The 26,540-nt window shown below is 53.8% G+C and overlaps 2 protein-coding genes and 1 pseudogene across 4 annotated transcripts; 2 read left to right on the top strand and 1 right to left on the bottom strand.

Moving 5' to 3' along the window:
• Nucleotides 1-26: 26 nt before the first annotated feature.
• Nucleotides 27-2,519, top strand: Tsr3 (TSR3 ribosome maturation factor). Its single transcript, XM_041676429.1, is given in 7 exon segments — nt 27-168; nt 248-467; nt 859-1,052; nt 1,517-1,693; nt 1,821-1,884; nt 2,148-2,317; nt 2,320-2,519. Coding segments are annotated over 7 exon segments (993 nt in total). The 5' UTR covers nt 27-56; the 3' UTR covers nt 2,376-2,519.
• Baiap3 (BAI1 associated protein 3) lies at nt 2,341-15,860 on the bottom strand. 3 transcript variants are annotated; one of them, XM_041676425.1, is made up of 34 exons: nt 15,742-15,860; nt 11,457-11,590; nt 11,160-11,247; nt 10,874-10,954; nt 10,569-10,676; nt 9,992-10,051; nt 9,783-9,849; nt 9,480-9,675; nt 9,134-9,178; nt 8,956-9,033; nt 8,728-8,830; nt 8,291-8,398; nt 8,114-8,209; nt 7,912-8,015; nt 7,678-7,798; nt 7,204-7,328; nt 7,035-7,125; nt 6,857-6,913; nt 6,679-6,776; nt 6,525-6,576; nt 6,275-6,405; nt 6,048-6,171; nt 5,829-5,972; nt 5,656-5,748; nt 5,357-5,548; nt 5,198-5,266; nt 5,032-5,111; nt 4,850-4,958; nt 4,507-4,578; nt 4,283-4,363; nt 4,076-4,196; nt 3,880-4,003; nt 3,596-3,801; nt 2,341-3,513 (listed from the first exon to the last, which is right to left on the bottom strand). In XM_041676425.1, the coding sequence occupies exons 2-34, from the start codon at nt 11,579-11,581 to the stop codon at nt 3,410-3,412; spliced, it is 3,453 nt and encodes a 1,150-aa protein (XP_041532359.1). In that variant the 5' UTR covers nt 11,582-11,590; nt 15,742-15,860; the 3' UTR covers nt 2,341-3,409. The 3 variants fall into 3 exon arrangements, with proteins under 3 accessions (XP_041532359.1, XP_041532362.1, XP_041532361.1); XM_041676428.1 differs by lacking the exon at nt 15,742-15,860 and adding an exon at nt 15,145-15,273; XM_041676427.1 differs by lacking the exon at nt 15,742-15,860 and adding an exon at nt 14,784-14,938.
• A 4,209-nt stretch (nt 15,861-20,069) lies between these two features.
• Nucleotides 20,070-22,558, top strand: LOC121463914 (annotated as a pseudogene).
• The last annotated feature ends 3,982 nt before the right edge of the window (nt 22,559-26,540 follow it).

Genomic DNA, 26,540 nt, shown 5'->3' with positions numbered 1-26,540 from the left:
CGCGCACGCGCACACTGCACGAACAAACCCTGTGGCCGGGAGTTTTATCTGGGGCTATGGGCCGCAGGAAGGTTGCGCGGGGGTCCAGGGCGGAGAGCGGTCGGGTTCGGCGTCCCCCCGGCCGCTCTCTGGATGCTTTCGCTGAGGAGGTGGGCGCTGCCCTGCGCGGTGAGTTTGGAGCGATTGGAGCAGCGCTTCGGGCTGGGAAGCAGGCGCTGAGCATCCGCTCTTCTCTCTCTCCCTACAGCATCGGTGCAGCCTGAGGAGGCCGAGGGCCAGGACGGACCGGGCCCTGCGGCACTGCCTTGTCCCCTGGCTATGTGGGAGCTTGGTCACTGCGACCCCCGGCGCTGCACGGGCCGTAAACTGGCCCGCCTAGGTCTGGTACGCTGCCTGCGACTGGGCCAAAGATTTGGCGGTCTGGTGCTCAGCCCGGTAGGCACTCAGTACGTGTCTCCCGCAGACAGGTAGGCACCGGAGGCCTGGGGGGCCGGGGACGGATCGGAGTGCCTCCCCCATTATCTTGTCTTTGTTAAACTGCCCCTTGTGGAGGTCATTTTCTTCAAGCCTTGCTTTTTGGTCCTGGATGTCCACGCCTTTCACATGGGCAGGGTTATAGCTGACTTGACCCTTATCATAGAGCGAGGCTTAGAGTGTAGAAGAGCTTAGGAGAAAAAGTTAAGTAAACATTGTCCAGCTACCCCCAGCAACTGCTCTAAGCTAGGTAGTGAGTACTGTAGTGTACCCCTACAATAAACCATAGTTTGGAAATACCAGACCATCTCGTCTGTAGTGAAGCCGGTCTCCAAGGACATGTCTTACTCGGGGCCCCAGAACCTTCCCTACACTCTCTGGCAGACAGCTGGTGGCACAGTCAGGGGTCGCTGTCATAGACTGCTCCTGGGCCAGACTGGATGAGACACCCTTTGGGAAGATGCGAGGGAGTCATTTGCGGCTCCTGCCTTACCTCCTGGCTGCCAACCCTGTAAACTATGGCCGGCCCTGCAGACTTTCCTGCGTGGAAGCTTTTGCGGCTGCTTTCTGCATTGTAGGTGAGTGTCAGACTGACAGAAGCTTGGCCTGGCGGTCTGGGATCTGACTGCCGTTTCTTCTGGCAGATTCTGAGCAGGGGGATGTGAGGAGAATGTATTGGGAGCCATCAGGACAGCCTTGGTTTCAGGTCCAGTGCCCACATACAGCTTTGACCTTGTGAAGCAGAGGTAGAGGCGAAATGGACAGCTGTCTTCCCGGGATGGCGTATGGGTCGTCACTGTCAGGACAGCACTGCCCCAAGAGTCTGTCCTCAGTATCTGAAGGGAATGTAGGACTCAAGGAGAGGCCCAGATGGAGACCCCATAAGACATAGGGACTAGCATAGTAGGACTCTTTCTTAGTAAATGAGAGGAACCTTGGGAATTGTGGAGGTGGTGACAGCTTCCTAGGATGACAAGAAGGGGTGATATAATTGTGCTCTCTAAAGGGGTCCCAGGTATATTTTTAGTTTTTGTTCTACCAGGCTTTTCAGATCTTGCTGTCATTTTGCTTCAAAAATTTAAGTGGGGCAAGGGCTTCCTGGACCTGAACCAACAGCTCCTGGAAAAGTACGCAGCCTGCCACGGCCCAGAGGAAGTGCTGCAGGCCGAACAGGGGTACTTGGCCAGCATCAAGGACACCCCTGAGGAGGAGGAGATTGGTGAGGCCTGGGATGGTTGGGAGTCCCCGGGAAGCTGTGAAACCAACCAAGCCCTTCGGAGCCTGGAGCCACCAGTTTGGTTCTGCCCTGAAATCACTTAAGAGGTCACCTTCCTCTCTATGTTCAGATCCCTTTGATGTGGACTCCGGGAGAGAGTTTGCAAACCTCAACAGGCCTGTGGCTAGTACCCGGTAGGTCCTATGAGTCCACGCTAAGTGCTAAGTGGTGGCTCAAGCCTAGTGTGCTCCTGGAGCCTTGACCCAGTCCCTACTGCCTTGTGGGTGTGGCTTTCTGAGCGAGGCCTGGTGGTGATTATAAAGTATAAAGCAGCTGCTGCTGGAGGCGGTGGGGCCCCCGAGCATCCCCTGCTTGAGGGCATCTATGGTTGAGTGTCATGGGACAAGTAACCTTGTACTGGCCCATGTCTGTACCACGGCACACCCCTCTCTTCCAGGCTGCCCGTGGACTCGGATGACATTGATGAGTCTGAGGACGACAGTGAAGATTCTGGGGAGGACGGTAATGAGTGTGATGGGGAGGACGGTGATGAGTGTGAGGAACAAGGAGCTGGTGCTAATGGAGGAGACAGCAGCTGCTCTCAAGAGGCAGACACAGAAGAAGAGGCTAGGCCAGAGACTCCACTGAATGCTGGAAAGAAATCAAGAGACCACGGAGAGACTGAAGGTTGCAAACACATTATTGAAGCTGGTGTGCGTTAGTCCAGATGTGGCGGTGGGACTTGGGGGTGGACAGGCCTGTTGGGACAATTCTGTGACAGCCTTGTTTGGAGTCCTACCTTAGAGCTCTTGATAAAGCCAAGAAGGAGCCTCCCAATATGAGTTCTGTTGCTTTATACTTGGCTAAGGGTTGGGGACATCTGCCTGGGTGGATCTGGGCAATGGGGTAAGTCTGGTATGGTCACATACAGATGTCTAAAAGTATATCTGACCAGCTGGCCAAGAGCCCTTCACCCTGATCTCCACTCGTGGGCAATTCCTGTTTCCTCATGGTGGCTATGGGAGAAACTCTCCTGGGCCCAGAGCCAGGTGGGGACCAGAACGCAAGTAACCTTCAACTGGCCCCTTGCTCACCTGCTGTGGGTAGAGCATCTAGATCAGGAGAGAGAAGCTGCAGGTGGGAGAAACCCTGACCCTCACCCTTTGCCTGGGGCCCTGGCAGCTGCTGACCTCCCACTTGTTCCCTGACCTTTCCTCTGCCAATGGAGACCTATCCTGGGGGTGCAGGGCAGGGCCTCCCCAGTGAGGCTTCCCCGTTGGCACTGCCCTCATGAGGCACAAATCATTACTCATCAGGCTGACTGATGGTTCCAAGGGTGTGAACATTGGCCTCCACCCCTGGCACCAGTACTCTCCACTCCCTAGTTGTGACCACAAATGTCTCCAGATACCACCTAATGGCCTCTAGGGGGCAGAGTACGCAGAGAGCACATGACCCTTGCTCCAGGGAGGAGAGCCCACTAGGGTCAGGTCCCATCCATCCATCTTGCTCTGTGTCCATGGGCAGATGCTGGCCAGGTCCCTCCGAGTTGACTGCCCATATTCAAGGTGGGGCATGCTGGGGCACAAAGGGTTCATAGCACACACCAAAAGACACAGCCAGACAGAAGCCACAGGGTACAACCAGAGCAGGCAGGTCCCATGGTGAGGGAGGGACCCCACAGGGAATGGAGGAGGGCCAGGCTGTGACCATTGGGGCTCAGAGGTCAGCCTCCATACACTTCTCCAACTCCTTGAGTTTCTTGACAAACTCCTGGGCCTCTTTGTTGGAGCGACCTTCCAGCATCCGCAGTGCAGACCTCACTGTAGGTGGATACGAGGGTGGGCATGAGGAAGGCAGTATGGGCCAGGCCCACCTCCCTCAACCCCACAGAGTCTCACTCACCCTGAGCTCTGGGCCTGCGCAGGTGTAATGTGATGGGCTGCCCAGGTCTCATGCCCCCTCCCACGTGTGGCCTTGCGATGCCACTGACACCACCTAGGCCAAGGGCCGCCTCCCCAGCAAAGTCATTGGTGGACAGCCAGTCGTGGTCCATAACCGTGAACAGCACACAGGCCCCGCGGCGGCGGCATGCCTCTGCAGGCACAGAGCTATAGACAGGGCAGTCAGGAGCCTGCTGCAGCCAAACAGCACAGGCATGGGGCACAGCAAGCCAGGTAGGCACTCACAAGTGGAAGAGCTCGTCATACACCGGGTGCAATGTCCGGGCTTTGACTTGGGTCCTCTGGCTGCGGACCAGCGGGAAGAGGTGCGGTGGGCCAAGCTCCACGATCACAAAGGGGTCACTCAGGCCTAGGAGACACAGTGTGAGCCACACGTCTCCCCGGCCCCTTGCCCCTGTTGGTGCCTGCTGCTGCGCCTCACCATTGGCATCCAAGGGCAGGAGATCGGCTGCGTGCAGCACCTCCACAGCCAGCCGCTGCTCAGCCGCTTCATAATGGCACCGGACAGTCAGGCGCCCAAACCGGTTCTGCTCCAGAGACCTCTGTGGGAAAGGCCAGTGGAAAAATCCAGTGAGTGCAACCGGGTCTCAGGGCAGGCCCGCGGCTAGACAATGGCATGTCGTCCCACCTGTTTGAGCTTGTCCAGGTAAAACTGCTCGATGCACTCTCGGGTGGAGCATTTGTGCAGCCGCAGCTCTTCCTCCAGCCTCTGCAAGGGAAGCTGGCACTAGTAACTCTGGTACCAGGCAGGGCAGCCAGGTGCCCTCACAGAGCCGTCTAAGCCGCCTCAGATTTCACCTGCACAAGGATACCTACTTCAGGGCGGCAGGCTGAGCTCACCCAAAAGCTTACCTTGTAGCTCCCATCCCTCAGGTTCTCCAGGGGCAGCCCCTGGCCCTCAGCATGGAAGAAACTGACCAGAGCCTACAACAGGGAAAGAGGGGCTTGTCAGAGGGCTGGCCTGTGCTAAAGACCTGTGGGCTCAGGAAGCCCTGGGTCTTAGGAGCCAAGGCAAAGCCACTTTTCAAATCTGAGGCACCTGGGAAATGTCAGCATCTAAGGCCAGACAGCTGTGGGAACTGGTGTCCTGAGGTATTTGGGATGTAGGGATAAAGAGCTGCCAATGGAGCTGTTGTGTACCCTGGCAAGCTTAGTGTCCTCGGGGGGCAGCAGGGAGAGTTCCTTGGGACCCTACCTCAAGTGTGAAGTGGAAGCGTCCATAGAAGTCAGCAGAGACGTCTCTGTTTGCACTCAGTGCCTGCAGAATGGCCTGCAGAAGCAGCTCCCAGAGGGCCTCCAGCACCCTGGAGGAACATCACCCAGGTGACTCCCTGGGCCAGCAACCGTCCTACCCACCCCCCACTACCCAGCTGGTACCTGCTCAGGTTCTCCTTCACCAGCGAGTCATTCAGCAAGGCCAGCTTCTCATCCAGGTACTTCAGGAGCGGGGCTACAGCCTGTAGGCAGGAGTCCTCGGGGTGGGCCAAACTGGACTCCAGCCTGCCCCTGGCCTTGGCACTTCCTGCCGATCCCCTCCACTTACCTCATCATTCTGAATGGAGTCAGGGGACAGACTGATGTGCTGTACATACTTCCTGATGTCTGCCACCATCTGAGAGAGGGGTGGTGCTCAGAACAAGCGTAGGGATTCAGAAATAGTCCCCACATAGGTTCAAGTCCCGGGCCCCACCCCTCTGCCCACCTTGGAGGTCAGATGTGCTGTCACGGTGTGGGCCTCCCGCTGGAGGTCTTCATCCAGGGCCTGCATGCAGCTGAGCAGAGGGCGGGGGAGCCCTCCCTCCTGCCCACTGGCCCCTTCAGGCCAGGTCAGGCCTCTCAGTGCCTGTCCCGCAGCTCTGCGTACCAACTCCACGTTGTTGAGCACCACACAGAGCTGGGAATGGGAAGGTATAGCCAGGGGCGGCTGGGCAGCTGTCAAGGGAGTGGGGGGGTGACCCCACCCAGCCACCTGCTGGCCTCACCTGACATCCAGTCACTCACCTGCTCACTCACTGCCTCACCAGCAGCCCCGGGCTGGGTGTCTACCTTCTTCCTCAGCAGTGCCGTGTAGAAGAGGGAAGTCTCACACATGTCCTGGGGCAGAGATGGGCTGGGAGCGTGGGGCCCCTGCCCCATCTCCAGATCTGGTCCCCACCTATCCCTAGCCCATGTACCTGGCTGAGCTGAGTGCCTAGTCCCTGGGCCTGGGCAGGGTCAGGCCACGCCAGGCGAACCCAGAGTTCCTGGATGTGAGTGAGGCAGAGGCTGGCGGTGGCTGCGGAGCTGCTGTGTTTGGAGGAAGCATCCACAGGCTCCAGCTACAAAGGCAGAAGAGGGCTGATGTTGCAGGGGTACAGGAGGAGCCAGCACCAGGCAACTGAACACACACTCACCGTGTCGACATCCACAGCTCCCTGCATGCGCCACTTGGCCTGGTCCCTCAGCACATGCAGCCAGAGCTTCACGGCTGGCAGAAACGGGGTGTGGATGCCAGCCAGGGCTAGCGAGCGGCTTTCCCTGCAGTGAACATTCACTCAGAGCCCATTGGTACTCACATGCCTTCACCCAGAGGTCTCCAGGCTCAGAGCTAAGGGGATACCAGTTCCAGGTGGGTACCCACCGTCCAGGGATGCAGCTCCAGAAGCGCTGGGTATCTGCCAGGGTCAGGTAGAGCTCAAAGAGCCCCGAGGCCACCTCTAGGTTCATCTTGGGGCTCAGCTCCTCTGTTAGTACCCATGCCTCCTCAGCCACCTGCCTCAGATTGTGGAGTTAGGCAACTTCCCAAGTTAACCTAGGGACCCTCTTAACCAGGGGCTTCTCCCTGATCTCCAGTTCCCACAAGCACCCAGAATAAGGGACTTCCCCCTCACCAGACGTTCCAGCTGCCGGAAGGTAAGGGTGAAGAAGTCCACCTTAAGGATACTGCAAAAGACATGTCTCAGCCACCCGTCTCCCACCAGCCAGCCCTACTTCCTCAACCCAGCCCATTCTGGCCTGGCAGCAGCACCCAAGGGAAGGGCCTACCCGTAGAAGAGACTGGCGTAGACCCCAAAGCAGGCCTGCAAGTCCTCATAGATGATGTCTGCAAGCTCAACAAGCCCCGCTAGGCGCTGTGGCCCAGGCTGCAAGAAAGCCAGGCTTGGAGTGACCAGTGAGCCCCCGAATGCCCTGTGTCTCCAACCCATGCCCTTCAGATCCACACCTGCTCGCGAGGACTCTTGGTGTTCAGGAGCTGGTCGTACCACTCCCGGTTGCCCCGCTGTAGCAGCAGCCAGTAAAACAACACAGTGGATTGAAGGTAAGAGTCAGGTTAAGTGGCTGTGGACAGCAGACCCTGGCAGGGGTCAAGGGAGGGAGGGCCGAGATGGATCCAGACACACCTTCAGGGCTGCGACTATGTCCACGTTGAGCTCCGTCTCAAAGGGACAGACGGCGAAGACTGGCTGGAAGAGCTGTATCTTCTCGAGGCACCTGATGAGGACAGCCAGCTGAGGAGGCCACCCCAACCCCCAGCCCTGCAGCCCCCTCGTCCTGCTGTGTGACACTCACTTCAGCAGCAGCCCCAAGCGATACACGGCCGTGCTGTTGGTGGCAGGGAAGAAATCTCGGAGCTGGCGCAGCAGCTTCAGCCCAAACTCCGAGAAGGCAGAGAAGCTGTCGGCTAGGCTCTCCTCCTGCGGGGAATGGGTTCTTCAGAGTCGTGACAGGGACAGGGTCCGCCCCTCTCCCCTCACTGCACCTACAGCCGCGGTGCCTCCATAGCTCCTGTCTCATCTGCTCCACTCTGCCAACGCCCACCTGCTCCTGCGGCTTAGACACTCGCCACCTCAGAGGCTTTGCCCTCAGCCCAGGCTGACCCTTCCTGACATCCTTCCACAGTTACTCCGCTGCAACCGCCACCTCCTTACCGCACAGCTGTCTCTCCCCTATTATGCAGTTCATGTTTTCAAACCCTATGAGGTCAGGGCTCTGTCCCTTAGGTCCCAGTGAACTCTACAGACCTGTAGCCATGCCTGTGCCCACCTGCTCCTGGGGTAGGGAAGCCGCCTCTTCCCAGTGCGCCTGCACATCTTCCAGCAACCCCAGCAGGTAGCGGTAGTCCAGGGTGCGTGACTGATGGTGGCGGCTACTGACTTGCCAGTGCCTGTAGGAGTCCAGGCTTGTGGTCTGCTCTGCGTAATAGGTCCCACCCCACGCTCCACCCACCTACAGCCTTCTCAGAAGGGTCTACCCACAAGGGCTACCCTGCCTACTCACAGCACTGCCAGCTGCAAGGGTGACAGATTACTTTGGGCTCCATGCAGACAAAGGACTGTGGTCCCAGGCCCACTGAGTTCGCCACGCCAGCTGCTAGAGTTGGGCTGGAGAAGAAAGCCAGGGTGGGCATAGGCCAGAGAGCCGCTCCATCCCTGCTCTGGGCCCTTTACTCTCTACTCAGCAGCCTAGGGGCACCCACTACCTCCTCCACTCGGTGCTCAAACCGCAGCACACGGCTGAGGAGCATCAGGTAGGACAGGAAGCCGGAGCGTCCACGCTGGCTCATAGCGGTGTCCCTCTGGAAGGCAGAACCTGAGGTCTATAATCAGTTCCGCCTCAGCCCTGCAGGCAGGGGTGCAGGTTCCCCGTAGCTTCCCACCTGGGTGGTGATCAGCTTGAGGACCAGGTGGCAGTCTCCTTGCACACGGGAGGCACTAGAGCGGGGTTCCAGCTTAAACCAGCGGTCAGCACCTGCCACGGGCACCTCCTGAGAGGAGGGAGGGGGAAGGTATAGACCTCGAGACTCCGCCCCTTCTCCCTCATACACAACCACAAAGGGCTCAGTGGTAGGGTGCTTCAAATCCCATTAAAGATAAAATAAAAACAGATACTCTCTGGGACCCTGGGGAGAAGGGAATGCTACTCAGCATTGCTGAGTAGGTGCCCAGTGCAGCCCACCTCCTCCAGCCCCAAGAGAGTGGGATGCTCTATGGGAGTCATAGGGCACTGCCACTGGAGATGCCCAAGGGCTCTGGGGCACCCCACACCCCCATCAAGAATCCTAAGAACCCATACACACCATCCCTCCCCACACACCCTGATAGGGATGTTGAGGCATCCTAGGAAGTCATCGGTGTGGTCCTCGGTGGGCCCTGCTGTCCCATTTGCACGGGCTGACTTGACAATCTGTTTGAAGTATCTGGACATGGCAGGGATGATAGCAGGGTGGTATTACTCTGGTGGTCCTGGAAAGCCACTGACCCCTGCAGCTAAGCTGAATGCACAGGCCTAGGGTTACGACTCCCCACTCCCCCTACCCCACACCTGCTCATGCCCTTCAGGCCAATAACTTCATTCAGTTTCCTGCATGCTTCTGCCAGGGATACATCATCATCGTGGTCCCTAAAGGTGGAAGATGGTTTGACTGGAGTTCCCAGCCCTCATTCCTGCCCAAACCAGGGGTGTGACCCCCCCACGCCCTGCCAAGCTCAGGGTCCTCTACCAGATGTCCAGATGCAGCTGGTCTGTGTTGACATCCTCAATTTCACTGCAGAAAACACAGAGAAATGTCTATGAAAGTCCTAGACCATATTCTGAACAGGGGTGAGGCAGGGGGGTGTCCAGGAGCAATTGGTGGTGGTCATGTTCTCCTCACAGACTGCTGGGATCACATCCTAACCTCCACTTGCTACCAGCTGTGTGGCCACAGGGATACAACATCTGCCTGTGAGCCTTTGGTTATTCCCTTGGACAGTGGGTGTGTTACCAGTCCCTCTTAAGAGCTGCCTGGGCAGCAATGAGTGGTCATCATTTGGGGTATTTGGCTATCGTCGGGATAGAAGCCTTACAATAGGAAGTGCTCCTTCCAGACAGGATTCAGGGTGCTGTTCTTGACCTCAGTGACCTGGATACACTTGGCAGGTAGTGGGCTGCTACGCTTGCTGCCCTTGCGGAAGCCAAAGCGCTGCTCCTTCTGCCCACTCGACTCCTGTGGGGCACTTGAGGCTGGCAGGATGCCCAGCATGCAGTATGGGTCACTGAAGCCTGAAATGGAGCAGGTGTCTCAGTCCTTGGCCCTCACGTTCTCCACTGTGCACAGCTTCCAGGAACACCTGCCAGGCACTCAGAGGGCCTGCCAGATACCCACTCACCATTGGGGTCTTTAGCCAGAAGGTTCTTGGCACGCATGACAGAGACTTTCAGGGCATATGTGGGAGCCTGCAGACATAAGGGTGCAGGAATAAGCAGCCTCAGCATGCATGCTGCAGTCCCCACTTTTGCTGCCATCCTGGCATCCCTTCCTGCCACCCAGATACTGCCGCTGGCCAGCCAGCACCTGCCTGTGGGTGCACAAACTCACCTTGGCTTTTTTCACACGCGCGATGGCCTCCATGTGTTCTTCAGAACTGGTGCCAAACACCTGTAGGTGGTGAGTGGGTAAGTAGGAGCCTGGGGGAGGCTGGCACTGTCTTGGGAGTCTCAAGAACTGTCCATAGGAGTGAATGTCCATCTGTCCTACCATGTGGAGGGCCACTGCCCAGCTGGTGCTACAGTTATGAGTATTCAGAGGAGTGAGCAGGTAAGGGCCTGGCACAAATGGAGCTGTAGTGAACAGGACAATTCAGGGCACAACTCAAGGGGAAGGAAACATACCCAGTGGCTACTCTGCCTTCCTCTGAGTAGCAGCCAGTCCTTTCTAAACATGTCTGGGTGTTTGCATCCGCTGCAATTGTGTCTACATGTCTAACCAGGTCTCCACCCACTGTGGATATTCCCCAATGCACACTGATGTGTGTATTTTGTATTGCCATCTAGGTGATACTGGCACCAGTGTGTGTGTGTGTGTGTGTGTGTGTGTGTGTGGTGTGTACAGGCACACACACACACATCTCAGTCCCCCCCCCCCAGTGAGGCAGGGTGGGTGGGGCCTTGCTCACCTGCTGAAGGTAGCTTAGCAAGACCTCCTCATCATCTACCTGGTCGGGGCCCATGGTGCCTGCCCGGTGCAGGACTGTGTATAAGGCCTCCTCGTAGAGCATCTCCACCTTCAGGAAACAGGCTTTGAGTTCCCCGCCATGGCAGAGTCTCTCAGCCCCTGCGCTGCTGGTCCCATGCACCAGCCCCAAGCAGCTGCTCCTGCTACTGAGCGGATCCCCAGCCTTCGCGCCTCTGCTCCTGCTCACCCAACTGTACTACCCGCCTGTGACCAGACCTGGGCTTAGACACTCCTGACACCCATTACCTCCTCCTGGGTCAGGGCTCTCAGGCCACGGTTGGGGTCCACAGGCTCAGCAGGGGCGGGGGAACCACTGCGCAAAAGAACCTGTGAGGGAGGGTTAGAGTGAAGGTGTGCGAAGCGAAGGGCCCCTTAGTCTGCAGCTGCCCCAAGACCCTCTAGCTGGCTGGACGAAGGCACTCCAGGAAGAGGAGAGGTGAGAACTTTGAGGAGGGGGAAGGCCAGATAGGACCTAGGACAGTAGACTGGGTTGAGTAGCAATCCCTAGACGATTCAGAAATGGAGTCCTTACCTCGGGGCATGGAAGGCCCTGTCTGCCATCCCCCTTTTTCAGGATGAGGCGCATGTGGGCGAAAAACTCCACACCATCCCCAGGTTTCCTAGAAGGAAGCTTGGATCAGAACACGATTCAAGGAACCGTGGAGAGAGTGGATCAAGGGACAACCACAGTGGTTTTGGCCTTATGCTCAGACCCTCTTGGTCCCTTTTCCCACTCAAGAGGATTGACGCTGGACAACAAGTGTACAGGCCAGCTAGGGGAGGGAGGCCAGGCATACATACCCTGCGAAGTCAACCCTAGGGTACCCACCAGGCCCCTGTGGGGGGCTCCTGTGTGTCTGTGCTCTCAGGTTCCTGCTCGGTCTTCCAGCGGAAGGATGGGCACACCTGCACCTGCCTGAGCACACTGCTCTTGATGTCCAGCAAGGCTGACATGGCAGCCACCTGCAGCAAGCACATCGGTTTGTCCCTTGCTTTATCACTGCATCGCTGACGCTAACAGGGGACGGGGCTAAAGGCCCAGGGGCCTAACACCACCCTGCATTGTGCTGAGTCCTTGGAGGGGACTTTATGGACTCTGCGGCCGTCCATAGGCACTGGGTAGTGACCCAGTGTACAGTGGCCCTGGGATATGGTGACAGATACCTGCAGATGGGAGCCAGGCACAGAGTTAGTTCTCTATGGGAAAGTGCTGCTGGGGTCTCAGTGGAGACAGGTGTGTTCTGCGCCCACATCCGCAGCTGGTACCCCAGCTGAGCCCTAGCCACCTAGGACAGTGGGACAGAATGTGTCTGTCTCCAATGTCCTCACCAACACCTTGTCTAATAGGAGCCAAGACAGATACTACCCAGGTCTTCTACACAGGAGGCTAAAACAGCAAGGCAGGACACTAATCTATGAGTCCAGGGTAGGGTTGGCACCTGTCCCTGAGGTTAGAATGCCCAGGAGGGAACTTCTCTTCAGTCCTTACACACATCCAACACACGTAAGGGGCCAATGTCCCCTATAACAGAGTTATCATCCTACAATCTAAAAAGAGCGTGAAGTTCATGTCCCATTTGGAGAAGGCTGGAAGCGTTTAGCTGCATCCCAAGTTCCACTGAATCAGTTGCCTGCCTGTTGCTGTGGCAACCAAGCTGTCCTGCTGCATCCTACCAAAGCAGTCTGGCTGTTATCTCTAGGAGAATGGTCTTCCAAACTGAAAATGGAGTCCGGGTCCAGGCTGATGCTAACCCTGACCCTCTGGCCTCCCCTCTGCCATTCTACTCTGAACTTGAGGTTTGGTGTAGAAATGTATGGACTGAACACATCTGTAGCCCTGGTAGGTGACTGGGACATCGGAGATCACAGTGGCAATTCTGAGACAGAATACCAGGAGGGCAGCCTTCTCTTTGGGGTTTAGGCTTAGGATCATCTAAGACGCTCTGCTTCTCTTATGTTTGATGAGTTCCCAGACCCCACAACAGGGAGGAAAAGCTGATGCTCTCCATATCTGTGTAGCCTTCAGCAAGGGCTGCTCACTTACCCTTACAAACTGAAGGGCAGTGTGGTACCTAGGATACGGTGGCGTCCCATCCATTTTCGCAACACCACCCTGTCATCCCCCACTCTGGGTCACACAACCACTTCTGGGCCTGCTCCTTCCCCACACTACCCCAGAGAGGTTTCCTCTTTTTCTTGAGAAACACTATCTCCCATCCAGGTCATCTCTGTCACACAGTACCCACCCTTGGGGTCCCTGTCTTACTGGCCACATTAACAAGATATATATATTTTTTTTTTCTCTGCCTGCCATTCACCACAGGACACAGTTTCATAGTTTCATTAGTCCTAGCAAAGGGAGACTGTTACTTCATTTCGTAAGACAGGAAATGGACACCACAGCAGGTTCTGCTCCTGGCCCAGGGTCTCAGTGGTGGTTGGAGGTTACAGAAGTTCTTCCTGTCTAGGAGTCTGTCTGTGGTGAGAAGCTCTCCATCTTGCCTCTATTTCCACTATTCTCACTGGCTCAGGCCAGCACTCCAGGTGGGTGCTGCATTTGACCCCTTTGCTCTAACCAGTTCCTATCCGGTGAGACCCCAGAGCTGCAGATGTGAATGCGAACCGAGGGGAAGCCCCACAAACCTCCTCCCCAATGTGGGGGCTCCAGCAAGCTTTCGCCACACGTGGCCAGTCCTGAGGTCCCAGGTGGCCAAGTGTCAGAGGCCCAGTGCCTCCCTAACTAAAGGGAGGAGCTGCTCCCCCTGCACCTCGAGCCAGGAAAGCAGCTGCTTCTTGAGATGTTGCCAAGGCAACCACCAACTGCATCTTTGTGTGAAAGGGCTACAGGGGCTCGCAGTCCCAGAGACAAATGTGACGCAGAAGGAAAGTGACCTGAAAGCACGGGAGCTAAGGGATACAACCCTGCCCTACCTCAAACACGGAAACAGGTGTGGGCTTGGGAATTTGCCCAGCGTCACCACCAGCAGGTGGTATCCTGGGATGTAAGACTCCGCTGTGCAAACACTATATTGTCCTGTGGTGTCCTAAGCTTGGGTTCAGCTGTGTCCCCTCACCCCGAGTCTGCTGCTAGGATGAGGCTAACAGCAGTATGCTGGTGCCAGTCTCTGTAAGAGTCGGCTCATCCTAATGCCCAGAAACAGTTCTCAGCAGCTGTTAACGTCTCAGGCCCCGAGAGACACCTGTCAAAGAGGCCTCGGATAGGTTCATCCAGGGACCTCATCATTCACCTCCATCATCACCAGCCTGCATGCGCATGCCTTTGACTGCTACCCATGAATTTCTGGAAACCTCAACCTGTAGAAGGCAGCAGTGAGCTAAGTGCGACGCTACCCCCAATCCCCCACCTTTTACCCCAGTCTCTGGTGGCCACAGCTCAGACTCTGTCCCTCCTGGGCTTGGATAGTAGAATGTCAGGATGTGCCCACAGCCCCGCTCACACCCAGGTACTAGGGCCAGAGTCATAGCTCCCAACTGTCCAGTAAGCAAAGGAAGAGCCAGTCTGGAAGTTCTTTCTATATGAACTGGTGGCTGAGCTAAAGCTAGCCACTTCATTCCTATCTGTGACTGGGGCAAGCTGTAAGATTTAAGCCAGGATGTCCATCCTAAACTGTCACCTTCTAGACAGCCATTTGAAGATCTGGTGGCAGTGAGGCAGAGAATTTCAGGGCGGCTTAGGAGAGGGCTAGAGGGGTCTTCCTAGGCTCTCAAACCCTATCAAACCCTAGAGTGATAAGGAGACACCTTTAGGGCTTAGGGACCTCTAGAAACTGGGACAGATTAACGTGCAGGGTGCAGGGATCTCTTTGGTCTTGTCTGCTTTTCCCTCCTCTTCCTGGCCAGTCCCCACCTGACCCCTCAGACCCTTCCCAAGTCTTCCTGGATTCCCAGATCTTCCCCTGGCCTCAGAATCTCCTCAACCTCTGCTCCTCAAGAGACAGTGCCCAAGCACAGCTCATCCGGTCCACCATTTCCCCCTGATTTCCCAGAGGGGAGCCAGGGTATCTGCACTTGGATCTCTATAAGTGAATGAGAGCTTCTCAGGTCAGAGGTCAGCAGCAGACAGCTGATGGATGCTCTCCATGTCCTACCGATGGGGAACGGTCCACTCTTCCCAGGTGCCTTACCTGCTACTTACCTGTCTCTGCTGATTTGCTCCTGGAAGGCTGTTTTTGGTGATGGGGAGGGGGAACTGTGGTTACCCTCCCCGGTTCTATTGCGGTTTCTCCCCCTGGAAGGTAGGAGGTCCAAGGGGAGTATGGGAGCTGGTCTGTTGCAACATTTCTGCGTGTGCGTGCGTGTGTGTTTGTGTGTGTGTCTGTCTGTTTCTCTCTCTTTGTCTCTCTCTCTCGCTGTCTCTGTTTCTCTCTCTCTCTCTCTCTCTCTCTCTCTCTCTCTCACACACACACACACACACACACACACACAAAAACCGTCAACACCCCAGAAAAAGTGGTGGGGCCTGAATTCCTGGACGACCAGGGAGGAACAAGGCTTACCCTGGCAGGAATTTCACGTTAGAGGGCAAGGGTCTCACAGTCGTCGCAAAGTGGGAAGGGCACGGGCGCTGGGGGCCGTTTTCCTCCCCCTAACTTGATGGGATTCAGCCAGCTAGGAAGGCTTCAGAGAAGCCCCGCGGGGCGTCTCCGAGGTCCCCAGCTCGACCCCCAGCTCCGCTTCAGTCAGCGGCCTCTACTGGGAAGAGGGGTTATAGCCTGGCGGCTCAGCAGCGGCGACCAGCGACCGTGGGAACTGTGGTCGCAGGCGCGCACTCTATGGGTCGTGAGGTCCCGCCCTTCAACCCTGCTCCGCGTTCTGCAGTGCGGACCCCGGGGCGTCCTCTTCGGCTTTCAGAGCCAAGGACGCCTGTTGTGCGACCCCGCCCCTCTGAGCACGCGCGGCCCGTTTTCCCAGGGCCTCAGTTTCCCTTTACCCCAATGCCTTCAATCCCCGAACCCCATGGGGAGCGGAGTGTAGAAGCCAGGGGGCCTGAGCCCGAGGGGGCGGTCGCATCTGTCTGTCTGTCTCTCTGGGTGGGAGGCAGGTTAATCCCCGACGGCAGTCTGACGGCACCGGGAAGGAGTTACAGCACTCACCGTGGACAGGGGTTCGGGGGACCACGGGGTCGGGGGTCCCTGCTGGCGTCGCTGTCGCACTGGCTGGGGACACCAAGGCACAGCGACCGCTAGCAGCCGCGCGCGCTGGAGACTGAGCACTGCAGAGCGGGAGCGGCGGGCGGGGGGCGCGGGCGGGCGGAGGCGGGGCCTGGCCTCGTTTGCTGGTCAGAGGTTCCAGCCCTGTCCTCCCCCACCCTGTGCGTCTGGGGTCGGGAAGGGCTTCCTGTCCACCGGGTGCTGGCCAGAGAGCCCCCGCTTCGGGTGCGGCCCTCAGTAACCTACAGGTGGGTACAGAGAGGGGCGCTGCGTTGGATTTCGCTGGGCTGTGCTAGCCCCTCCACCACCACCCCGCCCCGAGGGAGGAGGCTGTCGCGGGGTCTCCTTCCCAGGGCCGCAGGGAAGAAGCTACAGTCGCCCAAAGGAGACACGAAGTGCCTGGGTTTCTTGAAGTTCTGTACAGTCATATCCAAAGTCAACCCACTCACCAAAGCTCTGCCCCTCAGTACTGTCTGGAGCTGCTCTCTTCTAGGGAAGTCAGCTCTGTCATTAACCTGGGCCATCTCATGACGTCATTGTTATCCGCGTGTGTGCAGAAGGTTGGGTTAGGCCCTAGTAGCTGGATCCTGCTGTTCCCAGCCCGCTTTATTCCCTAGACCCCCCCCCCCCCCCCCAGCCAGCCTCCACCACTTGGAGCAGAGCGATGGTCACCTGGATGGAGGCTTTGTTAAACACGTGCCTGTCCTTTTCCAACGTGTCAGCTCTGGAGCTGGGGCAGAGGGCGTACCTGACAGGGTTCCTACCATAGTGGGTTCCCAGCCACCCATGGAAAGCTGCCGAGTTGTTCTTTCCTGTCCCGTGCCTCAGTAGGCCTCTGGGGACCAGCGCTAACCTCGCTGGGATACTCCTGCTGGCCACCTTGCTTTGGAGTTTATCCCAAAGATCTCATTCTTACTGGAAGGACACCAACCAGTGTGAGAATCAGAAAAGCAGGCCTGAAAATTCTCCACAAAGACCATCCCCTGTGGGGAGGCCAAACTGGAACAGGCTTCCAAAGGAGTGCTGGGTAGGGGCCTGTGTTCCTCATTACTGGGAATTGGGGAGGAAACGTCTGGGAGGTGACAACCTGGCCTTAGCCCTTCTTCCCAGGGAGCATACACTGAGATGGATGTTGCCACCTGACTGTATCCCAGTCAAATCCTACACCCCTCACTGTGAAGCCAGGAGACGGAACAGAATATTGTCCTGCAGGATGTTCAATTTCCACAGCCAACCTCCAGCTTGGCCCAGCCAGGTCAGGCAAAAGGGCTAAAAGGTGTGACCCCCACTGCCGGGACATGGATGTCAGATGAGCAAGGGAGGGGTCCTAGACTCTGTGCCCCATACTGCCTGCCCCTCTGTGAGGGACAGGAATAGGAGTGGGACAGCTGACCCAGGGACCTGGAGTTGCGCCCACTAGTGAAGTCTTGCGTCAGGTTTTGCCAACCTGTTGGAACAAACGCAGTCTGGTTGCCATGGTGATGGTAATGGCTTTGGGGTAAAAGGATGAGCTAGAGGCTGCTGTAAACAGGAAGTGGGGGGGGCAGCCTCACTGCAGGGGCTCCAGCCTTCGAGACTGGAGACTTGCTGGGTGAGACTTGCTCCTGCCTTTGACAGGGAAACTGAGATCCAAACATGGAAAGAGGTTTTGAGTCACGTAGCAACAGACTGAGTGCCAAATCCAGCCCCACGAGTCTGGTTTTCCCTGGGCTCTTCTCTCTACAGACCTTCAGTGTGAGTGTGAGTGAGTGTGTGTGGGGTGCGGGGGTGCCGAATGAATGACAAGCCACCAGTGATTCATGCTGTCATCTTTCTTGACTCATCCTAAGGCTGCAGGGTCTCCTGTGTATAGTCCTCCTTTGCTCAGAGCCCTGGTTGGCCTCATCTGGAATAGGGAATACAACTGACCCTAGACACTGCTGGTGAACCTTAGTTCCTGGGCTCCACCTGAACCTGGGGCCGAGCTCCTCCTGCTGCAGGGAAAGGCAAGCTACCCAGTGAGAGCTCATAGGGTCAGAAACCAGGGGCTTTGAGGCTTTGGCCAAGCACCCCCAGGCCTGCATGAATTTATCCACCTGCTGAAGAGAGTGACTTTAGGGGTGTGTGGCTCTGGATAGCCTTCTGCCTGAGAAGCTGGTCCTTGAACTGCAGGCCACACTAAGTATTTCGTGATTTTCTTGCAGTCAGTATCCATGCACTCAGAACAAGCCCAGGTCTGCGTGCTACTGCATGGGAAGGTTTTTTGTTTGTTTGTTTGTTTTTTGTTTTTGTTTTAAACCAAAAACCAACCAGGCTCTCATGAAGCTCAGGCTGACCTCAACCCTCAGACTTGCCATGTGGCTATGGTTAACTTTGATTTTCTGATCTTTCCGCCTCTCCTTAAGTGCTAGAATTACAGGCATGTGCCACTATTCCCAGTACTGTGCCGTGTTGGGGACTGAAGCCAAGGGCTTTGTGCATGTCAGGCAAGTGCTCTACCAGTAGCTACATCAGCAGGCCAGAGGGTGACTGGTTTATCAGTCTTTGTTGTTTGTTTTGTGTAGGGCACTACTGAGGCCCTAACCTAGGATATGAGACTTGCTAGGCCAGCATTCTACCACCAAGGAGCACCCCTCGCTTCACATACTGTGTTAGTGGGGCCCAGCTAGGCCGGCATTCTACCACCAAGGAACACCCCTCGCTTCACATACCGTGTTTGTGGGGCCCAACTAGGCCAGCATTCTACCACCAAGGAGCACCCCTAGCTTCACATACTGTGTTTGTGGGGCCCAGCTAGGCCAGCATTCTACCACCAAGGAGCACCCCTAGCTTCACATACTGTGTTTGTGGGGCCCAGCTAGAGGGGAGGCAAAAGAAGCAATCCTGGTCAGACAAAGACTATTTGTTGGGTCTGAGCCCATCTGTGAGAAGAGTCTCACAGATGAGGGCCTGCTGAGGAATACAAGCTCCTGGCATCTGTCCTGTCTCAGATGAGTGAGGGATAGTGTGCCAGGGCCCGTTTTCCATAAGGGCCCATTACTATGGCCAAAGACTGAGTAGAGATAGAGGTCAGGGCTATTAACAGGGGACAGCTGAACACCATGTGCAACTGGCTTGGAAGTGCCCATCAATCTCTACAGAACCTGGGGCTTGGAGGCATCATCTTTCTCTCATCTCTGGGACCAGAACCTTCCTGAGACAGGAAAGCCTGGAGGGGTGAGAGCTTTTCTTCTAAGTTGTCCTGGAATGAGGACACAGATGGTCTGGCCTGGGTAGGCAGGGGCCCAGATGGGTAAGCTCAGACCTGTTTCTCCTACATTTTTGGTGTTTGCCCCTTTTATCCTTCTAGAGTTCAGGTATGGCCTCCAGGCCAAGCCAGGCCAGGGACACACAATGGCCCCAAGCCAGCCCCCCCCCAACCAGGTCCAACAACTCCTCAGAGGCACTGACAATATCTGGAAGCCTCTAAGAGTCTCAAGAGCTATCAAATGACCCCATCCCCAACTCAGTGTCGGGATCAGGTGGGACAGGTGCCCAAGCACACTTCTTGAGCCTTCCCTTCAAGTCAGTTCCTACAGGGACATGCCAACCTCAAAATGGTATACAGATTGAGATGTCTTTGGATACTTTGTCTGCTGGATTACCTAGAGGTCCTTGGGCTTCCTCTTTGGTCTGTGGGTCCAGGAAGGCCAGGGGGGCAATAAGCTCCAAACCATCATTGTTGGGGGCATCAGTAACTAGGTGTTCTAGCTGGCTTGATAGATGCAGGGATAGTTTTGTCGATTTGACACAAGCTAAAGTCATCTAAGGAGAGGGAACCTCAATTAAGAAAATACCTCCAGCCGGGCGGTGGTGGCGCACGCCTTTAATCCCAGCACTCGGGAGGCAGAGGCAGGCGGATCTCTGTGAGTTCGAGACCAGCCTGGTCTACAAGAGCTAGTTCCAGGACAGGCTCCAAAACCACAGAGAAACCCTGTCTCGAAAAAACCAAAAAAAAAAAAAAAGAAAATACCTCCAAGGCCGGGTGGTGTCAGTGCACACCTTTAATTTTAGCACTCAGGAGGCAGAGGCAGACAGATCTCTGTGAGTTTGAGACCAGCCTGGTCTTCAGAGTGAGTTTCAGGACAGCCAGGACTAAACAGTGAAACTCTGTCTCAAAACTGCCCCCTCTCCAAAAAAGAAGAAAAGGAGAAGAAGAAGAAGAGGAGGAGGAGGAGGAGGAGGAGGAGGAGGAGGAGTTGCTTCGGTGTTGTAGTGCGGCTAGTCACGTTGTGTGTGGTCACTCAGTGAAAATGCCTGAGGAAACACAGACCCAGGACCAACCAATGGAGGAGGAAGAGGTTGAGACTTTTGCCTTTCAGGCAGAAATTGCCCAGTTGATGTCTATTCGAACAAAGAGATCTTTCTGAGGGAGCTCATTTCAAATTCATCAGATGCTTTGGACAAGATCAGATACGAGAGTCTGACAGACCCTAGGAAACTAGACTCTGGAAAGGAGCTGCACATTAATCTCATTCCCAACAAACAAGATCAAACCCTCACCATTGTGGATACTGGCATTGGAATGATCAAGGCTGACTTGATCAATAACCTTGGTACCATTGCCAAGTCTGGCACCAAAGCCGTCATGGAGGCTTTGCAGGCTGGTGCAGATATTTCTATGATTGGCCAGTTTGGTGTTGGTTTTAACTCTGCATATTTTTTTTAAAGATTTATTTATTTATTTATTATGTATTCAATATTCTGTCTGTTGTATGCCTGCAGGCCAGAAGAGGGCACCAGACCCCATTACAGATGGTTGTGTTCCACCATGTGGTTGCTGGGAATTGAACTCAGGACCTTTGGAAGAGCAGGCAATGCTCTTAACCTCTGAGCCATCTCTCCAGCCCACTCTGCATATTTGATCGCTGAGAAAGTGGCTGTGAACACCAAAAATAATGATGATGAACAGTATACCTGGGAATCTGCAGCAGGGGGATTGTTCACAGTGAGAACTGACACAGGCGAGCCAATGGGTCCTGGAACCTGAAAGAAGACCAAACCAAGTACTTGGAGGAAAAGAGAATAAAAGAGATCGTGAAGAAACATCCTCAGGCCGGGCGGTGGTGGCGCACGCCTTTAATCCCAGCACTCGGGAGGCAGAGGCAGGCGGATCTCTGTGAGTTCGAGGCCAGCCTGGTCTACAAGAGCTAGTTCCAGGACAGGAACCAAAAGCTATGGAGAAACCCTGTCTCGAAAAATCAAAAAAAAAAAGAAACATCCTCAGTTTATTGGCTATCCCACTACTCTCTTTGTGGAGAAGGAACATGATAAGGAAGTCAGTGATGATGAAGCTGAAGAAAAGGAAGATAAAGAGGAAGAGAAGGAAAAAGAAGAAAAGGAGTCTGACGACAAGCCTGAAACAGAAGATGTCGGTTCCGACGACGAAGAGGAAGAAAAGAAGGACGGTGACAAAAAGAAGAAGATAAAGAAAAAGTACATCGATCAGGAAGAGTTCAACAAAACAAAGCCTATTTGGACCAGAAATCCTGATGACATTACTAGTGAAGAATATGGAGAGTTCTACAAGAGCTTAACCAATGACTGGGAAGAATATTTGGCGGTAAAGCATTTTTCTGTTGAAGGACAATTGGAATTCCAGGCCCTCCTTTTTGTCCCAAGACGTGCCGTGCTCCTTTTGATCTGTTTGAAAACAGAAAGAAAAAAAAAAACAACATCAAGTTGTATGTGTGCAGAGTTTTCATCATGGATAACTGTGAGGGGTTAATCTCTGAGTATCTGAGGAGTGGTGGAGTCTGAGGATCTTCCTCTAAATATCTCCAATGAAATGTTGCAGCAAAGCAAAAATTTGAAAGTTATCAGAAAAGAATTTGGTCAAGAAATGCTTAGAACTATTCACCGAGCTGGCAGAAGATAAAGAGAACTACAAAAAGTTTTGTGAGCAGTTCTCAAAAAATATAAAGCTTCATGAAAATATAAAGTCTTCATGAAGACTCTCAAAATCAGAAGAAGCTTTCTGAGCTGTTGCGATACTACACATCTGCTTCTGGAGATGAGATAGTTTCTCTCAAAGATTATTGCACCAGAATGAAGGAAAACCAGAAGCACATCTACTTTATTACAGGTGAGACCAAGGACCAAGTTGCTAATTCGGCCTTTGTGGAACACCCCCAAAAGCATGGCTTAGAAGTAATCTATATGACTGAACCCATTGATGAATATTGTGTGCAACAGCTGAAGGAATTTGCAGGCAAGAACTTGGTGTCAGTTACCAAAGAAGGACTGGAGCTTCCCAAAGATGAAGAGGAGAAAAAGAAGCAGGAAGAAAAAAAGAGAAAATTTGAAAACCTCTGTAAAATTATGAAAGATATTTTGGAGAAAAAGGTTGAAAAGGTGGTTGTATCAAACCAATTGGTGACATCCCCATGCTGTGTTGTCACAAGCACATATGGGTGGACAGCAAACATGGAAAGAATCATGAAAGCTCAACGATGGGTTACATGGCCGCAAAGAATCACCTGGAGATAAACCCTAATCACTCCTTTATCGAAACCCTCCGGCAAAAGGCAGAGGCCGGCAAGAACGACAAATCTGTGAAGGATCTGGTCACCTGGCTTCAGTCTGGAAGATCCCCAGACACATGCTAACAGGATCTACAGGGTCATCAAGCTTGGTCTGATGAAGATGATCCTACTGTGGATGATACCAGTGCTGCTGTAACTGAAGAAAAGCCACCCTGGAAGGAGATGATGACACATCATGCACGGAAGAAGTAGACTAAGTTTCACCAGAACTATATGTTTGATGCTTACTTTCATTCCTTCTGATACTATATTTCCCAGGATTTTTGTTTATTTTTGTTAACATTTAAAACATCTGTGTGGGGGCTGGAGAGATGGCTCAGAGGTTGAGAGCATTGCCTGCTCTTCCAAAGGTCCTGAGTTCAATTCCCGGCAACCACTGGTGGCTCACAACCACCTGTGATGAGGTCTGGTGCCCTCTTCTGGGCTGCAGACATACACACAGACAGAATATTGTATACATAATAAATAAATAAATATTTTTAAAAAAATAAAAAAAAATAAAACATCTGTGTGGCATGAAAACAAAGGGGAAGATAAAATTTCTTTCTACTTGTGTGATACTGTGATACTATAGGTTTGATTCAATAGGTTGGCAGGATGTTTGTTGTAAGACGTAATGTAACCTGTTAACTTTGTGGTCTGAAGTGTTTCGCTGTCGAGCTGGATTCCTTATTAGACCAAATAATTTCACTTGGAAGTGTTCTGAGATATAGCTTCGTGTTTAAAAGGAAAAAAAATAAGATGGCTTAACTTTCATCTTAAAACTTTTCATCCCCTATAGTTCTGCATGTACTAGTCTTAGAAGTAAGTACACAAGCTAAAACAACAGGAATTCCCCATGTGGCTTGTTTTCCAAAGTACCAAGAACAAAATCCTAAGCTTCCCTAGGTCTTGTAATTCAACAAGGCTTGTGAGTGGAAATACAGTGCCCAATCACATTCTGCTTTAAAAGGTAAATACAGATGAGAAAAAAAGAAAAGAAAAAAAAAGACCCTGCCTTCATAAGATTGGGCTGCAGGTAAACCTCTAGGGCATTTTCTTAATTGGGGATGGATAGAGAAGGGCCCACCCTACTGTGGGTGGTCCCATCCCTGGGCAGGTGATTCTAAGTTCTCTAAGAAAGCAGGCTGAAGAAGCCCTGGGAAGCAAGCCAGCAAGCAGCACCCCCCCCAAGGCCTCTGCATCAGCTCCCCGCTTCAGGCCTTCAGGGCCTTGTCCTGCTTGAGTTCCTGTCCTGACTTCCTTTGATGAACAGTGATGTGGAGGTAGAAGCCAAATAAACCCTTTCCTCCCCAACTTGTTTTTTGGTCATGGTGTTTCATCACAGCAATAGAAACCCTGAGACAAAGACAATGATGAACACTATGAACAGAGCACAAGACCCAAGCTGCTCGGGAACCTGACGGCAGAGCCAGTCCTGGACACTAGCATTCCTGGAACCCTGTCAAAGACTTTATTTATTTAAAGATTTTTGCTGGGTGGTGGTGGTGGCACACGCCTTTAATCCCAGCACTTGGGAGGCAGAGACAGGCAGATCTCTGTGAGTTCAAGTCCAACCTGGTCTATAAAGTGAGTTCCAGGACAGGCTCCAAAACCACAGAGAAACCCTGTCTTGAAAAACAAAACAAAACAAAAAATCTTTTTAAACTGTGTGTTGTGTGGTGCTTATGAAGGCCAAAAGAAGGCATTATTAGATTATTAGATCCTTTGGAGACTAAGTTCCAGGCGGTTATAGAACAGCTTCACATGGGTACTGTGAACCAACTCCATTTCTCTGCCAGAGTTCTTCATCACTGAGCCAGCTCTGTCACAGCAACCAACTACACCAGGATGAGACTCTTAAGTGGTCTTGACCTGAGTTTCCTTGTCTGTAAAATGGGCAGTAAATATTTTTGGAATTCATGTCTTTCATATGTAAATTATGAGACCAGAGTGACTTGCAAATGTGAAGTCATCTCCCCCCCCCCCCCCAACTTCAACCATGAAGAATGGTTTCTAGTCAGCTCAACGGGGACTTAGAGACTGGGTGGCCCTTAGGACAATGAAACTAGGCAATGGCTCCTGAAGGGTATTTGGAAGCTCCCACCTGATAAGAGCAACACGCTGAGAAGTCCTGAGTGGTTTGCACCATTAGAAGCAGAATAGCTAGCTGGGTGGTCCCAGTATGTGGGAGCCAGAGGCAGGCAGATCTCTGAGTTCAGGACAGCCCCGGCTACAGAGTGTCAGGACAGGTTCCAAAGCTACAGAGAAACTGTCTCAAAAAGCAAAGAAAGGAAAAAGCAGAGTAGCAAGTGTGTGAGGAGACCTGGCTGAAGGCAGCTGTGTCTAGCAGGCACTAAACACTTGCTACAAGGGAGAAAATGGGGTACAGGAGAGCAGACACTCTGGCTGCCTTGCCTCATGTCTCAGCTTAGATGCTTGCTAAATGCACCAGCTTTACGTGCCTCAGTTTCCCTGTCTGTCTAGTGGGGACACCACCATTACTTGTTTCATATGGCTGCTAGGAGGTGGTCCACACGGAGCTCTCAGCATCAGTTCTGGCACAAAGTTAGTATCTCAGGCCCTCAGCCTCAACTATGGCTAATTTGAGGGATTTCTGAAATCGTGGCGAGCCCAGGAGGAAACAATTGTTTTCACAAATCTCACTGAGTTGATCAGAGGCTGTATTTCTATCTTCAGCCACAGTCAACACCTCCGTCAGCGCTCAAAGACCACTCACTTCCCTCACCAACAGAGCCACCCAGGGAGCAAGCACACCTCACTTCAACAGGCTTGGAGGGATGCTGGTGAGATGTGGATCTTTAACAGGTGCAGACTGGTAATGGGCGCAAGAGAACCCCACTAGGACTAGCAGAGATTAGAGGCAGGCACGAGGAAGCCACAGACACAACCTAAGGGCTGCCGTTTGTGGAAATGTTTTAATTGGAGATTTGTAGATACAGTGGTTAATCTGTTGCCCACAATTCCTTACCAATGAGGCCTCATGCTGGGATACCCTCCTCCCCACCACCTGAACACAGGATGGTCATAGACCATGTTCTCATGTTACAAAATTCACATCTCTGGTAAGCCAAGGACTGTGGGACAAAGGAACATTCCATAGCCAGAGTCACTACAGCTTGCTAGAAACATCAGTTACTTTAGAATACTTTAACTATAAAATATATTGAATTTCCATATATTAACCATATACATGTGTACCTATTACTAAATGTAGTCAGTTGTTACAAAAAAAATAAGACATTCTGGGAAAGCAGGCCATACACACACACATCAGCCTGAACTCCCCAGGTGAGGCCCCGTGCCACCAACTGCAACTGTCCATCCAAACTCAGTTCCAGACTGTTCTGGTGGCTAAACATACCCACAAGGCGCTGGTAACCCAGTCCATGCGGGCACCACCAGCTGTGGGAGTATAAGTCCCTCCAACTTCAGAGTGAAGGCTCCTGACTGCAGACCTGGGCATGGGCCCAGCCCTCCCTTGCTTGGTCCCTGGTGACTGGTTCCCATGCCAAGGGTCTTCCAGGGGGTCTCAGGAACAAGTCTGATGGAGACTGATCACTGGCTGTGTCCACTGCACCTCCCTGTGTTCTGTAAGCCCCAACATCACAGATCCAGACTGGCCCAGGCATGGGTTATAGGCCATTGATAAGTTTTTCCCTAGACCAGGTCCAACAGAGTATATGGACAGTGGTCCCTGCGGTCATCCTGTGCTGAGGCCACAACAGGTCTGGTCCCCTGGGTTGCAGGGTGGGACTGAATGCTGGCCAGAAGGTGCAGGAGTCATGTGCTCAGGTGCTCTAGACAAGGACCTGCTGTTTGCCAGAGCCGGTGGTGGGGTTGCCTCTTCCAGGGTGCAAGGGCAGGACATCAAAAGGCCTGAAGCCAGCTACCAGCGCCCAGTGGGGCTCACAGTACAATTGGCAGGCAGGGAGATCAATGCAGACCACTGTGTCCTTGGCCCTCACTTGGCCACAGCCTTGGTCTGGATCAGCCAGTCTTTCACCCTGCTGGGTTTACGAAGGCTGTGTGCGGATTCCGACTTCTTGAGGGTCTCATGCCGCCTGGTACCTTAAGGCCCAAAGACCCAGGTGGGGAGAACAGAAGACACCTCTGTACACAGTCCTATTTACAAAGAACCAGATGAAGATGGAGTTGCATGTGGCCTGGGCACAACTC

This window comes from Microtus oregoni, unplaced genomic scaffold (genome assembly GCF_018167655.1).
Source record: "Microtus oregoni isolate MIOR12 unplaced genomic scaffold, Mior012 000027F_ref0000203, whole genome shotgun sequence".
Taxonomy (NCBI): domain Eukaryota; kingdom Metazoa; phylum Chordata; class Mammalia; order Rodentia; family Cricetidae; genus Microtus; species Microtus oregoni.
This window is presented reverse-complemented; position numbering and strand designations above follow the sequence as displayed.

Excerpts from the sequence above, each read along its gene's own strand:
- Baiap3 (XM_041676425.1), bottom strand. The coding sequence starts at position 11,581 with ATGTCAGCCTTGCTGGACATCAAGAGCAGTGTGCTCAGGCAGGTGCAG. Across the intron at positions 10,052-10,568 it reads TGCTAAGCTACCTTCAGCAG|GTGTTTGGCACCAGTTCTGA; the intron begins GTGAGCAAGGCC and ends CACCACCTACAG. Across the intron at positions 4,364-4,506 it reads TGAGGGATGGGAGCTACAAG|AGGCTGGAGGAAGAGCTGCG; the intron begins GTAAGCTTTTGG and ends CTTCCCTTGCAG.